At 25.2% G+C, this 19,117-nt stretch overlaps 2 protein-coding genes across 2 annotated transcripts; both read left to right on the forward strand.

Annotated features, from left to right (window-relative positions):
• The first annotated feature begins 1,608 nt into the window (after window positions 1-1,608).
• On the forward strand, window positions 1,609-6,954 carry LOC145847222 (uncharacterized). Its single transcript, XM_082953535.1, has 3 exons — window positions 1,609-1,723; window positions 3,117-3,161; window positions 6,407-6,954. The coding sequence occupies exons 1-3, from the start codon at window positions 1,657-1,659 to the stop codon at window positions 6,952-6,954; spliced, it is 660 nt and encodes a 219-aa protein (XP_082809661.1). The 5' UTR covers window positions 1,609-1,656.
• A 265-nt stretch (window positions 6,955-7,219) lies between these two features.
• Window positions 7,220-11,678, forward strand: LOC145847223 (uncharacterized). Its single transcript, XM_082953536.1, has 8 exons — window positions 7,220-7,298; window positions 7,531-7,738; window positions 8,308-8,362; window positions 8,427-8,464; window positions 8,712-8,863; window positions 9,659-9,800; window positions 10,491-10,592; window positions 10,839-11,678. The coding sequence occupies exons 1-8, from the start codon at window positions 7,231-7,233 to the stop codon at window positions 11,337-11,339; spliced, it is 1,266 nt and encodes a 421-aa protein (XP_082809662.1). The 5' UTR covers window positions 7,220-7,230; the 3' UTR covers window positions 11,340-11,678.
• The last annotated feature ends 7,439 nt before the right edge of the window (window positions 11,679-19,117 follow it).

The raw sequence follows: 19,117 nt of genomic DNA on the forward strand, positions 1-19,117 counted from the left end.
ATAAACTTTGTTCTGTTTTAAGATAATATTTATAATTATTAGAGTTAAATGTAAAATAAAATAATTTTTAAGAGTTTATATATAAACATAATAAGTACGTTTGCCTCATTTCTGTAAGTTAGAATTAAAAATCTGAAAATTTGTCTATCTTTCTTATCTGTACATGGTTAAAAAAATTATCAAACATAACTAATAATTCTATAAAACTATTTGTTTGTCAAAAATTTTGCTATTTTTTTGATGACTTAACACAAGTAATTTTTAAAAGCTTGTTGAAAAGATAAGTGTAGTTTAGTTAAATTGTAGTTCTTTCAGTTGTATTTATACATCATCATAATAATAAATGTAATTGTTTTTGTTTAAGTTTTAGTTTCATTATCATTTCTCTATACTTAGTTGTGACAAAACTGCTTTTGCGCTGTTATCGATTTTAACCTCAACTTCCGAAACGTTTGAGTGTTTCCGATTAAAAGCGACAAAAAATAAAATTTTAGTTATAATATTACTTATCCCTACTTCTTTTTTAACTTTTTAATATTATCTCTCTTATGTAAGTAGTTACAGCTTATGCCTTAATAAAAATGGCCGTGGCTCAAATGATATTGACGCAAATTTAAGATGTAATTAACACCAATGATAAGCTATTTGTATGCAGACAAGCTGTGTAAGTTTACAAAACAGGATTAACAAACTTTTAGACGAGTACTTAGGACTCATAAGTTACTAATGTAAACGTTTCTTAATTATTTTGAGATTTTCGACTTAATTATGCAGAGTTAGTCTTTTTTAAGGATTACATAATAGTTTAGAGTGCTAGTACTTAAAAAACGTTTAGTTGCCGCTGTAGAACAAGAACAATATAACAAAAGTAAATCCAAAACAATTAAGTATTTGATGTATAGTTTTTATCTTAGTGCAGAATTTTGTTTTCACGACTTAAAGATAAATAAATGAGCAAAGTGCCAATTGATTAACTTAAAATGCTGCCAAACAAAGAAAACTTACGGAAGTTACAGTATTTGAGCTCTTAATCGAGAGGTGTTGGTATTGTTTACAACAACTTGACACGGTTATTGTTAAATGTAAGGATGTCGTTCTTGAATTTTACCTTCCTCAGATTTTTTCATGTGTGAGCAATATTTTTAGTTATGAAAATTAATTATAACTACTCATCTCCTACAGACTTTATTATGGTTTATAATATATTTAGCTACAAAAATATAATTTGATATTTTCTGTGGGTTTAAAAAATTTTCATAAAAACAATATGATAACACTGTTTGCTTTTTAATGTTTTGCTTTTTACATAAACAATAAAAACAAGGCATGATAGGGCCTGATAATTTTGTTTTAATTTTTTATATGTATAAAATATAATATAATAATATTAGTAAAATAAATGTAATTAGTAATTATTAATTTATTATTGTAAAATCATTTTATAAATTGTATCCGCAAGTTTAGCTCAATTTTTTTTTTCTTATTTAGATATTACCTCAGTATCAAGCATTATTTGTAGTTTAAGACTTATAACAAACCAATATTTATTTTTATAACTTCATATCTACATTAAATGGAAATACTCTAGTTTAAAAAAATATATATTTGAAGACAGATGCTTATATATTTAATTACAAATAGTTTTAAAAATAGTCAATGAGTACTATGAGAACAAATGATTTATCAGCAGAGCTAAACTTCCAAGATCTTAACTTTAATAAAGGTTAGTGACATAGATAACGTAACAAGCATAACGATAATTTACTACGAGTAAAACTAAACAATTTACAAAGTTCTAAAAAGTGTTGAAAAAGCTTAACAATATTTTATTTTCTTTAAGAATTTGTTTATTGTAAAAAGTACTAAAACATACACGTGAAAGCTTTAAAAATAATATTTTTAACATTATTTTTTTAAATTAAGCAAAATAATTGAATATATTTAAATTCTTTTAAAGGACATAACGTTAACTTTGGTAACACATTTTGTTCTACAACCAGAGAAATAAAATATTTACAGATATTAATATTTTTAGTAGTAATAAAATAAAAGTTGTTAGCAGTAGTAATTACGCCACATCATCTTGAGTATAACATAAAATTAGATTTAACCGAGCTTCGTAGTTTATAATTAAGTCAGAATTAAACTTTTATCCAAATCTAGTGTTTTCAAAAATAAAAAGTTTTTTTATAAATTTTTAGTAACAAGACTTAAAAAAACGTTGTATATATTTCATATTTTACGTAAGCTGTTGAATAGAATATAACTGTTACATTGTAGTTCATTTGAAATGTATCTATTAAAAATTTAAAGGATATGTATATATAGTTTTGACTATGTTTTCAAACCATCATTTTCGGTATAAAATTAATCTGATAAAAGCTTTAGTTGTTTTAAGTATTTTTGTTTCGGCATTTAAAGCTCAAAACCTAAAAATAATTTTAATGTAAAAACTCTAAAATCTTGTCTAAGAAAGAACTTTTATACCAACCTTAGTACTTGTTTAGAATCTTTGTACTTGCAGGTGTTTTATTTCAACCATAAAAAAAAATAAAGTTTTATTTCAATTCGAGGATACAACTTTTTGTACTTCTTAATGAATAACTAATATACAAATTCTAGAATTTAAAGTTCAATCTTTAAATGGCGGTTCCTACAATAACTGTCGTTTAATAACAAGTACTGTTTATTATAAATATTTTTCAAATCAACATGTAACAATTTAAAATCATGTTATAATAGTCAATGTATAAAGATCACAAAACAAGGTCTAAAATAATAACTGTTAATAGTCGAGAGTATTTAGACACGCAGTACTAAAACAACCAAATAAAAACAAACAAAGATTAGAAGCTTATCGCTTATTGCTATAAAAACTTTGGGATTATCCCTTCGTTGTTTTTTTTAATTCGTTATACGAACACACTCTTTTTTTTAAACTTTACTGTACAGTTTTATGTCTAAAAACATAAATATACACAATACTATATAAGTTATTATTCTCAAATTAAAAAAAAATAATCCTAGTTTTTTTTTTGCTTTTGAAATTATTACTTAAAGAATGCTTAATTAACTACGCTAAAAACTAAAAAAAATAACTTAGACTATTTTTGAAGGTTTTATGCAAAACAATGATCATTGCGTTCCAGAACTCAATAATTGTTAGTTTTTTTTAACATTCTTTAAGGCTATATATCTTATTATTTTTATTTTTAAGTAATCTTATACTTAACTTTAAAAGTAGTCGTAGTTAAAAAAGTTTAAAACTCTTATTGTGCTTACGTATTTATTATCTACTTGTTTAAATAATAAACAACATACAAACGACCTGTTTATCTAGTAACAAAAAAAAGTGTAGTAATTGCAATAATAGTTATTCTTTTAGATTCAGTTAAAAATGTATCAATATAATGTATCATAATATTTGATGACACTTAAAGATTTGCTAGGTATTATTTTTTGATAATTTAAAAAAGTTTTTAAAACGTTTATTATAATTTATGTTAACTTCGTCACAACAACGTTCTTTACTATGTTAAACTTTAAAAGGACTTTATTTTTTAGTTATTATATGTGCATAAAACTAAAAAAAATTAAATACCACGCCATAGAATACTTTAGAAATAAAAGTATTACATTTTAGTAGCTGTTTGAATGTAATATAACTGTAAAAATGTATAGGTGTTGAAATTTAAAATACAATTACTTTTTTCAAAAATACGTGTTGATCGTTATTAAAGTTGTTTTAAATAATTTTTTGTACAAGCTCACTAAACAAGGTGCAAGAGGCTTAAAAAATACAGCTATTACTTACAACTGAAAAAATAAGTTTAAGTATAACACAAAATGGTAGAAATCGAGCATTTCATCGTTGAAATAGGTAATTGGTACGAAATTACTTAATTAGTAATTTGTCTTGGAACGGAAGCGTTTAATACCGTCGCGCATGAGTGAGCACGTACTAAGCTTGTTTTATAATTTAAAAATCCTATTTCGCCCAATGCTAACAAAAATACTTTTTATACTGAACCTTTTTGACTCTGTAAATTAGCAGTAAAAGCTGATTTCATAGTTGTTATGAAATATGCTGCAGATACATAAAAACTAGTTTTATCTTTTGAAATTTAGCTCGCTGTTAACTAAAATTGTAACAATAATTAATTAATAAAAAAAAACGAGTCAAAAAAACAACGGCACACAACCATCATTGTTATATCTTTATCATCATCGTTTAACTTTGAGTTTTTTCTTATGATGTCTAAAATAGTACTAAAAAGTTTTGATCTACTAATTTTTTTTTCTTTAGAAATAGTTAAAATTAGTTTTTATAGAAAAATATGTGTTTTTTAATGAGTAAATAAAATGTCTAGTTCTGTGTTTGATAAAAAATAAATAAAAGCTATGAGCAACTAAGCTTATGTAGAAATATGTGTCACATCTTTGTAAAACTGTTAAGTGCCATTTTTACGCAAGAATAAGAGTTTAACACAAGTTGTTGTAGTCGTGAACTTATAAAAGGTTTATGCGACATTGAATAAAAATAAAATATATAATACTATTATTAAACCTAAAAAAAAAACTTATTTTAATAGTTATACATTTTTTATACAGTTAAATGCTTTATTTATGCATACCGGCTAGTAAGTATAATAGTTTTCAATATATCAGTATAAAGATAAACCGGAAACAAAAAGAGAATAGAAAGAGAGGGGATGAAGAAAAACAAATACTTCATTGTTCTTACTTCCGCTTTCTGCTCGATTGGTTTTTGTAGATCGCGGCACGCGCTGTAATTTATAGTTGACGACAGCACCTGCCCATTATAAAACAAAGTTACTTTTGATTTATTTAAAACTTTCGTTATTTATCTCGTGGATTCGATCATGTTTATGGTATCTAAAAATTGTTTTAAAGTTCTATGGTAAAAAAGAACAAGCTTAGTAAAACACTTATAAAAAGTATTATGATAGTATTTGTTTTTTTCTTATTCATCAGTTTGAAATTTTAAAGATTTAATTAATTAAATATTTTTAGTGTATCACATATTTACCTAAAATTGCTGGAAGGTTTGAAACTTATAATTTAAACAAAATTTCATCTAAAAAAACGTATCAATTAATTTCTTTATTTATAAAATGTGAGATCGGGTTTCTACTATCTAAACTAATTTTTGACAAATGTTACACAAACATGTAACAAGGATCTAATGAAATTATTATTAAACCACTAAATCGACTTCTTTTATTGGTGTTAAAGTTTCATAATATTTTGCAATAAAAAATATATGTTTCGAGTATTCAATACCTTTTAACAATCATATATTTGATTTAAAACCACTTATGTAACTTAGTATATTGGTTTAATCTTAAAAATGCTTAGTAGAAAAAAAATGTCAGCTTTTTTACTGCCTTAAATATGGCTATTATCAAGAAATTTGAGCAGTTATACTTTAACACGTTTAGGTATCATTTGCTCTAGCAGGGTTTTAGACTTTAATCTAATTAAGTTAGCGTTTAATTTATTCTCTACATGTCAAAAGATCAGTTTTAGATATACCTTCTAGTAATCCAGTTATTAAGTAATCCTGGTTAAGTCGCGCTATGGTTTTTTATATTTGGTTGCAATATTTTCTACCGAAGGTTTTTTAACAAGAATTGAAACTGTTACATATATATAGATCAATTAAAAGTTAACATTTTTACACAGAAACTGTTAGGCTATTTATAGGATACAATATAAACAAACGCTCAGAATATTTGGTCCTAGGACCTGGTACACAAAAAACCTTTTGGTTATAGAATATCGATATAATCTATATAAAACGTATATAAAACATGCATGTAAATATAAAAGGTAGAAAAACTAAATCATGGTATATTTAAGTACGTTTTCTTAATAGTTGAGGTTATGGCACCTGTTTGCATTAACTAAAAGGTTCCCATCCAAAAGTGTTTTTTCAATAAACTAATAGTTGAATAAGATTTGTTATTGTTGATAATAAGTTGATATTTAGTTCAGTTAAGGCAAACTGCAGCCCGCGAGCGTGTAAATCTGAAACTTACACTAGGTATTTTGGTGTTTGTAGTGAAGATAAAAAAACTAAAAGCTCATGAGTATAATTGACGGCGGATTTGAAACCTACACTTGATACTCCTGGATTTTTAACGAACCTACAATTGCATCCCGCGATAACTTTTATTTTTCAAGTTTGGGCCGCGACCACCAAATGCCACCCGACCCCAGATTTAGCTTTGCATAAAAACTTTAAACATTTAAGGTAGTTATTGCAGCAAAAAAAAAACTATTTGCCAGTTTACTTTTAGAATTACTTTAAAACTAAATAAGCTTTTTAGAAATCGAATGTAACACTTTTGAAAAGTGATGATTTAAATATTTTTTTTAACAGATTTGGAAGTGGAAAACTATGTTGACCTCCAGACAAGTTCAAATCAGGATTTCCGTAACGATGTCTTTTTCAACTATAGTAGCAGCCCCTCAATTAACACTCCCAACTCGTTGATGGACGCGTCTTACTTAGATAACATGCCTATTCACAATGGGAATACTTTCAGTCCTACTCTCACTACCAATGAACAAAACGACTCAAGGTATTTAATCGATCCATTGAATCAAAACATTCAAAAACCTGGAGTTTCCCAAGAATTTAGTTCCATGTCAAGGAACAACTTTTTTGACAATTTCTACCTCGATCCAGAAGTCGTAACAAATAAGGCTAACCAAAGTTTGAATTACGGCAATAGTAGGCTCATGCCTAGTTCCTTGCCCAACCAAGTTTCAGGAAATGTGCACAATAATAACAGCTTTACAAAACAAAAGTCGAGTTTAGATTTTGACGAACAAACAAAAAACGTTATTCAGCAAAAAGAGTTTAGAAGACCTCCCAAAATTAGAAATGAAGTAAACTTTAAAGATTCAAACAACACAAGTAAGTAAAATAACGTATAAAAAATTTAATAAGTGATTTTAAGGTAATGTTTCTTCTAAACTATTTTACTTTTTATAACCAAGAAGTTTAAAAATAGCAGCTTTCCCGTGAAATTGTTTAGAAATTTAAACTTTCAATTTTGAAAACTATAACTTTTTACAGTTTTAAACTTAATATTAGTGAATTATAGCTATGTTTATGTAATTCTTTGAATATCTACGAGAGCGTATTTACATACTTTTTGACAAAAAATATTAATTTATCGAACAGTAGCAGTGAATTGCATGAATACTCAGACATCTCCAGAACAAATTATCAAATCAACAAAGCAGTATTGTACGACTCCTGTAAAGTTAGTTATATATTTTAGTACAAATTGATTTTTCTTTCAAACACTAAATATGACAGTAACATGACTTTGATTTGTCTAAAAGAAAGGTTTTATTTAGAAAAATAAGTTAATCTCTAGTATTAGAAATGTATTACTTGATCTTCCATAAGAAGAGGTAAAATTTGCACTGTATTAAAGTTGCTTTAAATTTGTTACTAAACTTGCATTTAAAATAAAACTAAACAATAATCAGCGATACGAGTTTTGTTTACAAGCACGACGCCTTCAAGTTTCGAACCCAGTATTTTTCGAACGACCAACAACAAAATAAAAGGTTACAATATACGGAAAAATTGCCTAGAAAGCACAGCAATTTGCAGCTTAGTGCCGCAAAAAAACTTCCCGTAGGCAAATCACCTAAGAGGACACTTGCTTTACAAGATGAACACCGTTCGCTAAAGGTTTTTTTGTTACTTTTGTTTGGTTGCACAGAAATTATTAGAACTTATTGAGTTTAAAAATTTAATCTTTTTCTTATTGTTCGAGTAAAAAATATTGTTTGAGAAAAAAGTTATTATTCTAATCTAGTTAGAAAAATAACTACAAGAAAGAACTGATAAGGCTTTTAAATTCAAAATTTAACAGTTATATTTAAACTCTTAAAAAAAATCTCTATAAATGTAAAAATCACGATTAATAAGAATTTGGAAAAAAGCATGACCCTTGACCTCTCTAATATCACAGTAGGATGTGCCGCGCCTTGCGCTTCATACGTTTGTAAAGTCTAGGGGGCATCTACGTGATAAGATATTTCAACTCTGCTACGTTTAAATGAGTAGGGTCTTATGATGTAAAAACACAGACGAAAGGTGCAGCGTCAGAGCTATATAGTTTTTTTATTCACTGCTGGCGCGATTTTTTCTTCGATGGCTAAAGTTAATCCAATTAGCGTAAAAGTTTAGGAAGTCAAGCAGGCTTTAATTAAACAGACAAAGATAACAATTTGAAACAAAAAAAAATATTTATACAGAAGCAGTCTTCAAAAGTCGGAAGTAAGAAAATAAAAGTGGAGCCACAGCTGTTTGGTAAGTTTATTTAAAAAAAATTGTAAACAATGTCTATTCGTATATTTATACCTTTTTTTTATAGGAAACTACGGAAGACGCCTTGAAGCAAAAAGCATAAAGGTTGGATTTTATTTAAATTTTGCTACTTTTCAAGTTTTTCTTATACTATTTGGTTTTTGAAAACTAAAAGGAATAGTTTAGTTTAAGTTAAGTAGTTTTTATAGATCAAACTTGCTTTTTTTTCTTCTGATATTTAATTTTGATAGAATCAGATCAATTTTCTATAAATATACTTGTCTAAAGCGCTACTATTTATATAAAATTTAACACTTTTACTGTTTAAACTTATAAATGATATAATTTCTAGCCAAAGAAAGAAACAATAAAGCAAAAAACCCATATTAGCGAAGTTGCGGGGAGTAAAGTGAAGTCCCAAAAAAACCAACGATCACAGTCTTCGAGAGAAAATGAAACCGTCGAAACTCCTCCTTTTACTCCAGAGCAATCTACAGATAGCAAGTTATTTTTTGATACAATACTAAATATTATAACATGAAGTAAAACAACTTTTTTTGAGCTAAATGGTGCTAACAAGTATCATAACAGCAAAAATACTATTGATGTTTTAAAATATTAACTTTGTTTAACACTACATAACCATAATATTCTTTTAATGATTTTATAAAACATTTACATTTTAAACAGATGAAGCTTTTTAAGATTTTATCAAATTTTTTGAAATATGTCAAAAAAGTCTGTTGTTAAAAACTAAAAATCGAAGTAAAACCTTTAATAAGCGATTGCTGCGGTATGTATTTACATCATTGAACTTAAATTTACCATGTTTAAAATTTAACATTATGATCTAACACCTAATAGTTTTTACCAACTATTTTTTTTATCTAAAGTAACTGTACAATTGTATATATAGACAAAAGTTAGAACTAAACTAAAATAAGGAATTTACGTAACATATTTAAAAATCTAAAATGTGAAAATCATGAGTAAACAATTATTACTTTTTTGTTTAATATAATAATAAATATAATAATATAATAAAATACGTTATACAGTTTGTCGCACAAAACGTTTACAAATCTCGATTCTATTAACTTTTTTATCGCTTTACATGAACTTAATTACAAGTTTAACCTTGTTTGTGTAATTTTTTTGTTGCTTTTTATTTGTAGAAAGTTTTAACTTGCACCCAATAGGTTTTAATTGTTTAATTAAGTGTACTAGTTTTTTTGTTAAAAATTTCAATTGAAAATCAAGCAAAAATCAATACTAATTTTTAAACTGAAAATATTTTAGGAACAACAATGGAAGTTTAGGGCGAAGGGGTAATCTTCAGTTGTGGCAATTTCTTTTTACATTGTTAGAGGATCCCGAGAATTGTGACGTGATTGTTTGGACTGGTAGAAATTTTGAATTTAAGCTAATTGAACCGGAAGAAGTTAGTAGCATTTGATAAATTAAAAAAGTTGTAGCCTTAATTCTTCTACTTTTAACCGGTTAAAGAGACAAAACGAGTCTGTCTTATAAATATACATAAATGTATTTTTAAACTTCTTGAAAGTAGAGTATATAATAGTTTATACTTTAATTGAATTTGCTAATGTTAAAAACGATCGGCTGTAGTTTAAACTTCTTTTTAAATATTCAAAGTAATTTAAGCAGTCCGTTGAAAGCTTACTTGCAGTTTTAAAACTTTTTTTAAACTTAGATAATTATCATAAAACTAACCTTTAATAGCACCTAAATCATTAAATCAATATTTTTTTACTATTGTTTTTTTTGAACATTAGAACTAAATTTGCTCTTATTAGTTTTTAGTTAACTTTACTTGTCTGAAAGCTTTTATTTCAACTTCTAAAACTTTATGAATCTAAGTAGACTTTCTCTTGATTATTTGTTTTTATAAAACAGTTTTTGTAGTTATTTTTTATAAAACTCTCTTATTACAATCTCAAAGCCTTCTCTAAATTTGTCAGTTCGTAAAGTATTACGTTACGGTTACACTTTCAGAACTTTGAAGCATTATGCTTATCAGTAACGTAATACTTATTTGCATTATATAAAAATAAGAAAACATATTATTAAGTTGTTTAATCGTGAATACTTTGGTGATAAAATTTACATACAGGTGGCAAGGAGATGGGGTGTTCAAAAGAACAGACCTGCAATGAACTATGATAAACTGAGTCGCTCACTTCGCTACTATTACGAAAAAAACATCATGCAGAAAGTAAGATATCATGTATCTAGTAACTTAAATAGTTTAAGTTTTTAAGTAATAAGTAGATTATGTGTGTATACATGCGTAATAATAAACAAAAAATTTAAAATAGGCTTTTATTCTATTACAGCAAAATGTTTGTTCATTTTTTATTTCGTTAATGACAAGTTAAGACAATTTTTTTTTCAAAAAAAAACCACAAAACCAATATAAAACTACTTTCTTACCACTTCAACCATATTTTAATATCATTAGGTTTCAGGAGAACGATACGTGTACAAGTTTTCAACCGACCCACAAACACTCTTTCTAAGCAGCAATAACAATCACGATCTAAGGTGCAGTCCACACATCAATTCCGAATACTTTCCTCTTCCTAGCAACCATGGACCCTCTATAAACAACAGAAACAACAAATTTTACCATCATTGCTGCCTCCACACAAAAGAAGAACCGGGACTCGGATACAACAGTTATTTTCCGCAAAACTTCACCACTGGATACCACCAACCAAGTTGTGATCATCAGTGTGGTGATTTCTACGGTGGTTGTGCTTCTAGATGGCACCTAAACAACCATCAAGACTGGTCGAACCATTACTACAACCAGCACTTTTACAACCAAAACCAACAGAGCAGCCAGTATAGAGAACGCCTGCACGCGTCCTCGTATCAACCCCAGCAAACCGCCATCAAACATGCCAATGGTAGCTACATCGACGGTTTCTATCAGCAACCATCTTGCAATTTTACCTAAAATTTTACTTTTTTTTTAGAATTGTTGGTTTTTTAAGTAATATTCAAGTTTTTAGAGAATTCGGTTTAAAAACATTGCTGCTTAGTTAAAGGTTGACTAAAATCTTTTTTTAATTCTTTATTTTATACTACTTTTTGTGAGGTAACTAGCTGGTAACTTTTTTGGTATAAAAACTAGGGTTTTTTATTTCAAAACAAAATAATAAAAAGAGTTTTTAACAGACTTATTTCTAACAGAAATGATCTAAAAGACTTTTTTAAAGAAAATCTGTAAATTATACTTAAAATCAAATTAAAGTTTGCAGAATCTTTAAAAAACTTTTTTTAGAAACAGTTTTACTGTAATTAAATTTGTTACACATAAGAAAAAATTCAAACAACAACCTAGTTTTAGATTATATGTAGTATAGAAAAACAATACAAAAGCTATATTTTAATTTTACTTCGTTTCGCAAAATTACCTTTGTATTACACTTTATTTAAACTTAATACACAATAAATAAATAAAAATGAAATAACTGTAACTTTTTTTCCCTTAATTGTATCCAACCTAGTGATAAAAGGTTAAATAACAACTGTTAACAAAAAAGGCCTTATTTAATAAAACAGACTTAATCTGAAAGTATATTTCTTTTAAGCTAAACAAAATAATATCAGGCGGAAAGCTTGTTTAAAAAGAAAATTGAGAATTAACGGTTAGTTGTTTAATATATTCATAACCATTAAAAAACGTATGTTAATGGCTTAAAGTTTCATGACAAATTCTACTTATAACTAATACTTTCAAAACCTAAAATAATTAAATATTAATAACCAATTTTAAAAAAATATATTACTTTAATGTAAAGGCAACTTTTATAGTCGGCGGGCATAATTTATCATATTAAATCTTTTGCAGGTCTGTTTTATTGCGTAGTTTTGAAAAATATTGTAGTAAAAATTACAATAAAAGACTTTAAGATCAAATTTGCGATAAATTAGTTATTTTTAAGCATCATCTAACAATAAAAATAAAAATGACATTACATTTCAAAATATTTCTAATAAAAAGCTCAATATTATTTGCTTCACCTTGCACAAGTTGTTCTCAAGCTAAAATACTACATCGGTTAGCTATTTCTGCTGGTGGGCCTGATCCGGTCCGGGAGCCGTACGTTGCCTACCCCTGATTCAATGTTTAATATTTTATATGACGTTAAAGTATAATTCAAACAAACAAATGAACATTTTCAGTCATCTTTTTTTTTTAATTGTTTAACAAAACAGTAATTTATTAACGAAATACTAAGTAAAAATGTTTTATTTTATTGCAAATTATTTAATAATTATAGCTCAAGTTCTAAAAATTTTAATGTTAAACTATTATATCATCAATTTTTACAATTCAATATATATAAAATATAGCAGTTAAAAACACAATGAAATTATAAACTCGTTTCAAGTGATACACAAGGAAAAAAAAAGCTTTTTATTTATTAGATATATTTGTGGTTTACTTACAAATAGTACGGAATAAATATTGAAAACCTCAATATATTTGAGATTTCAACAGTAATAAAGCCTTTAGTTTAATTTAATTAAAGTAAAGGTTAATTTCAATGCATTAAACATATTTAAGTTGTTTAAAAGTTTCTTATATTAAGCAAATTTTTTAATTTTTATTTTACTTTTAAAAGCACTTTTAATTTCTACAAAATGTTTAGCACGGTTCAAGTTTGAACCTAAACTTGGAACCAAAATATTCAGAAATTGAAACACAAAACTTAAAATACTAAATGTATTGTGTCATAAACTGAAATATTTTTGAGTTTTTTACATATCAAAATAGTTTTGTTTTCTCAGTATTAGTTAACAAGAAACCTAAGTTAAGAAGCAATAGTAAATAAAACTTCTTATGTAGCATTAGTTTGTACAAGTGTTATTTTAAAACAAACTTTTGAAAAAAAATAAAAACTAGCAATCAATAAAAGAATAAACTTGGTCATTTGTTGGTAAATTTTAGATTAAGTTATATAACTAACGTAACTTTAATTAGTTTCAAATCCACATACAGTATTTTGAAACGCTTAAAATTTAGAATAAAACAAGAACATTTTAAGCAAATTCTAAAAATGTTTATTGATGTAAAACTTAATTTTTAAAACCTAACTGTATTACAAATATAAATATAAAAAAATAAATTAGTTTTATTGAAATTAATACCATCAAATAGACAAAAATCACGCAAGCTAATACAATAGATAAATCTTATCATATATATTGAAATAATTTGCTTACACAAAATCTGTTTAGATAATAAATACTTGATTGCTGTAATAACAAAATACTTTATTTCTTTTATTTTTAAAATTCAATTTTTTACAAGTTGAAATATGACTAATTGTAAACAGCTGACTACTTGACAAATTTTTTGCACTTTCTTATTTACTAATTACTTTATTCCGTAACTTGACAGAAAAAAATATTTCGAAAAATAACAACTCTTTTGTTCTAAACTAAAAAAAAAAGAGCAACTCAATTTTTTTTTAAATATATTTTTAAAATTGTTGTCAGGAAAATACAATCGAAACGGCACCAAATAAAACAGAACTTATACTTCGAAATTGTGTAAAGTCTCAATTCAAGTTTTAATGTAGTAAATAGTAGAACTAAAAAATTAAATGTAATTTAAGTAAAATACAAAATTGCTTTTACTAAATAATGAAATTATGCAATCAATCATTTTTTTACAACTTTTGGGTTTGTAAAAGGATTAACATACCTCCAAGTTTAATTAAGCTATGATTGTTTATGTAATTCCTCGAAACTAGTTGAAATTTTGAAATATAATTTTTATTTAGTAATTACGATGGTTAATTAAATTTTGTATTATAGACGAAAAATTAGTGACTAGTAGGTAACTATGTCGGTTTAAAAATAATGTTGTATACTTTTATAGAAAGTTTATAGTTATTTTATATGCTTTTATAGCTGTAACATTTTGATTAGTATTATAAGACTTAGTTTAAAAAACAAGGCATTTTATTTCTAAACAGTTTATTTGAAAAGTATTATAATAATATAAATTACTTTTTGATGTCCTTGAACGTTAAAATACTTAAGAGTTAAAAATGACAATATTGCTCAAAAACTTGTTTGGGATATTATTTTTTTTATTGACTAAAAAGTAATTATGAACAAGTTATCACTATTTTTAATAATAATATTTGGAAGATATTGTAAGGTATTAAGGCTTTTTGTTATGACTTTCATAATATTAGACAAAATTTCTGGCTTTTAATGTTATATGAAAAATATTTGTCTTACACGAAGTAAACATTGTTAAACTGTTTTACTAAATTTTACATTTACAGACGTTTTTAAATAAGAAAACTATCAAACTTATGCTTAAAACTGATTCTTAAAGTACTTTGATTAACATGATGACGTAAATTAATAAAGCACATAATGAAAACTTCTTGTGGTTGAATATTAATAGAATTAATATTTTAGGTTTTTGTCCGAAGTAGGTTAACAATAAAATAGGCATGTAATGTTAGATTTTATGCCAAGTACGGTATTAAATACAAGTAAGTACAGTACTAAATTAAAAAGTAGAATTCAAAAAGAACTGTATAAGTTTATATTCTGTTTTAATTTTCTTCACAGAAATTCAATTAATTTAATTATTTTTGTTTGTTTATAATTTCCATCTATAAAATTAATAAAAGTTTTTTAGAATTTTGGTCTAAACAATAAGTTTTTAGTTTTTGTGTATATTTTGAAATACTTCAATTCAAGTAAGATTCTTTATTGACAAACTTGAGATTTCTTTTGAAATAGTTATCGTTTGTAACATAATGTAAACTTAATTACCAATTTATCTAAATGTAGATTTTTAGTTTATACGAACAGACTTTTTGATATAAGAAGTTTTTTTTATCTTGTAAAACTGTTTATAAGTTAAATTTCAAACAGTTTTAATTCTATCAGAGAACGTAGTTTTAGGAAAAGCATGAAATAATTTTATTAGATTCAGTCAAAATCTAGATTATTTATTTAAATAAAGGTTTGACTAAAAACAAAGTATTGTATATACTATAAGTTTTTAGAAAAGTTCACTATTAGAAACTTTCTGTATGTACTTTTGCTTACCTTTAGCAGCATTACTACACTTAGGTTGAGATTATAGAAACAAGTATAATTTTATATACAATTCACAGAATACAATGAAAATAGGAATTAGTGTAAGACTTACACTAAAAAGATAAATTGCTTATATTAGACTATACGGGTACAAACATACAAAAAATAGAGAGAAGATGTTTATAAAACGTAACAATTCAAATGATTCATTTAAAAAGTAGTATCAGTTTGTATTAACGTACAGTATACTGTTACTATTGCATTTCCTAATAGTTTGATTTCATTTCATTAACATTAGCATTTAATCTAGCTAATAAGTTAGAACTACTTTTCGTTCATAACAAAAATTTTATTCAAAAAAGTGTTTAGGTCTTTAAACACAAAATATGTTATCAAGATTTTCTTTTATTACTTAGCGAGAATAGTCAATTTTTTAACAAATTTATTGTTTTATATAATATCTTAACAAGTAACGAAACTGTAGAAAATATTGATGTTATAGAAAAAAAGAGATTTATTTTTACTAAACGTTTGTTTTATTACAGTAATAATGCAATGACTTAATTGTATAACAAAATTTAGTTTGTCATCTAGATTAACATTAAGCTACCTTTAAAACTATTAGCATTTTTATCTTCTTATTCTTCGAATCAAAAAATAAATTAATAAATACTCGATTCTTTTTCACGTTTTTTAAAAATCTTTATATTAAAATGTTTATTTTTCCTCTTTATCGTAGAATATTTTTTTTAATAATTAGAAGTCTCTATATTATATAAGGAGAACAAATATGCTTTTTACTTTTTCATATAATTTTCAATTTAGTTTGCCAAATAAACTTTTATATTAGAACAAATTTAATGTAGAAGCTGTTAAAATTTGAATTAATATTTAAAAAATACATTACCTAAAACTTTTAATAAACATTAAATATCAGTACTTTTAAATTTGTAGTATATTTAATTGCTGTTGTTTACATTTAATTATTAATTTTAACAGTAAAAAATAAAAATATTAATAAAAGCTTTGGCTTATTTATATGTTAACATATTTAGTTAATAAATTCTAGAATACAATTATTAATGCTGAAAAAGTATTAAGTTTGTACAATGCTTACTAATTATGTTGAAAAAAAAATAATTTGCTTTTTTACTTCCTATTTGTTTTGAACTGACTAATCCTTAGTAAACAAGTGATTTATTTAAAATTAGTCAGTTTATACGATTAAACGAAATTCAAAAGGTGTATTAGTTAGTTTAATTAAGTTTAGAAGTTCGTTATTTTTTTTTGTAGATTTGTCTGTTCTTTTAAAGTCTGCAGTTTATTTGAAGATAAAATTGCTGTAACAAAAATCTTATAGAAGTTAGCGTATTTCAACAGTTTTGATAATTGTTAAGTATGTATGAATGTTGTATAAAAGTACTTTATAGTTTAAAGTTACATGAAAGAGATAAAAAAATAAAAATAAAAACTTAATTTAAGTATATATTAATTATTATACGATTTAATTCTTATGAATTTTTTTTAAATAAAGTTCAGTAAAACCATCATACTTGTAAATCCCACACACTCAATATTTTTTGTTCAAATTTAAAAGTATATAAACTAACAAGTATTTTTGAATTACTTTATATTTTAAAAAACATTTTGTTAGTGTTTTTATTGTAAATTTCTATTGTTTTTGTAAAAAAAGCTATTGTTTCAGACTCATTTACATAAATCAAGTAGAAAGACATGAGTTTTGAACTGTGTAAAAAAACTATAATAGCCATACCGCTGTTTACAGCGGCTATCATTGGACTGTCAGGTTAGATTTATATACAGAAGCTGAAACTAAACAACCTGTTAGCAATGAAAAAAAAATATTCCGATAGAATATAGATATACATTTGTTTATTAGAACTATCACTTTACTACTGTTTTAAACAAATTTTACTTTATTTTACTGATGATTTTTTAGATAGTCATAAACTGATATTTTTCGCAGAAATTTTCAAAGATCTGCTGCATAAGGATTTTCGTCATCATGAAATAAAATCTACCATCGTGTCTAAGTTAGTTTTCACTACTCCTACGCCTCTTGCCAACTGTCCTAACTTCAGCGTAACTTTTGATGGAGTCGTGCACAACTTCACTGAAATTAAGAAAGGATTCACCTCATTTTCTGATAATATTTGTGACGATGGTCAGTATATACTTTTATTTAAAAAAAAAAGTAAATAAATGAAGCAATGTATGCAAAAGGTGCAAGGGAAATTTGAAAAGGCTATTTTGTTTAAACTTTAATGTCTATGTTATTTGTTAGCCTAAGTTTTTTATTTAAACTCTTTGACTATTTTTATTAATTTTTGATTTAAAATATAGGGAGGTCGAGCAGTCTTAGAGTATGTGGTGACGATGGAACATGGAAAGGAAGTGTAGAGTACTTCCCCTGTAACGTAACTAGTGAAAATGTCATTAAAGATCTTGAAAAAGTTTGAAATGTTTTTATGTATTTAAAAGTTTTTAGTGTTTTAATTTATGTTTATGTTTTTAAAACTTAGCTTCAAAATATTGTTTTAAAATTATTGTTAGATTAAATAAAAATTTTTGAGAAAACTTTTAGAAAACGTGTCTAGATTACTGTACATAAAGCATTTTAAAGAATTGTAACGATAGTATAAACTAAAGTTTAATACTCACACGGAACTGATTAAAGTTTATTTTAAAATAGGACGCAAAGCACTGGTACTTATTAGATTTCTCAAAAGTCTGATTCTATAAAGCTTATATAGATAGTACTTCTTAGATAGATCTTTATCGTACTTATTTTACATTATGTTTTTTATACTGTTTCATCGTGTTTAAAGAAAAAAGATCTTTTGTTATAAATAAAAAACTAAAATGATACATATGATAAAAAGTATAATACTTTGTTTTTTTACAAAAGTTTATAAGACGAATGGTGTTGTTTTCGTAAGTGGCCGTTTGTTTTGTACATTAAAACTAAATCTTTAATCTTATACACTGAACTTATTATTTGAAAAAAAAACTACTTATTTTTTTAATAAATATAACAACTAATAGCTTATGTTATGATAAGCAAAGATAGATTATAATCTGATGACACATCATGACGTTTGTTTATAATTTGTATTGCATGTATTCGTTTCTATACATGCAACAAAATTTATCATGATACTTGTTGATTAAAAAAAAAAAATCTAATAATAAAAAAAAAATAGTTTTTAGAATTTAATTTTACTTAAAATAAAATAAAATATTATTTTAAAAACAAATATCAAAAATGATTACATGGCTCTAGTCTTCATAATCTGTTAACTTATCATAACATTATTTTCTAAAGGAAAATTCAACGAACACTTTAGAAGAAAAAGTAAAAAAAATACAAATGATTACTTTAAGAAAGGAATTTAAAGAAGATCTTGTAGAAAAAGTTGTTAATGTTCTTAATGCTACAGAAGAAAAAACTTCATCGGTAGCAGTTTGAAATTTAAATAACTTCCATTTTACAATTTTATATTAATTTAAATTAAGTAGTAAACCTGAGTAGGAAACGATATTAATAGTTTTTAGAGTCAGTAAAACAATATGCTTTAAAAATTTTCAAACATGTATAAAACTATCTGTTGGGTTAAATATTTACAATATTAG

The sequence above is a fragment of the Thalia democratica genome, unplaced genomic scaffold (genome assembly GCF_965202585.1).
Source record: "Thalia democratica unplaced genomic scaffold, ktThaDemo2.hap1.1 HAP1_SCAFFOLD_847, whole genome shotgun sequence".
NCBI lineage: Eukaryota > Metazoa > Chordata > Thaliacea > Salpida > Salpidae > Thalia > Thalia democratica.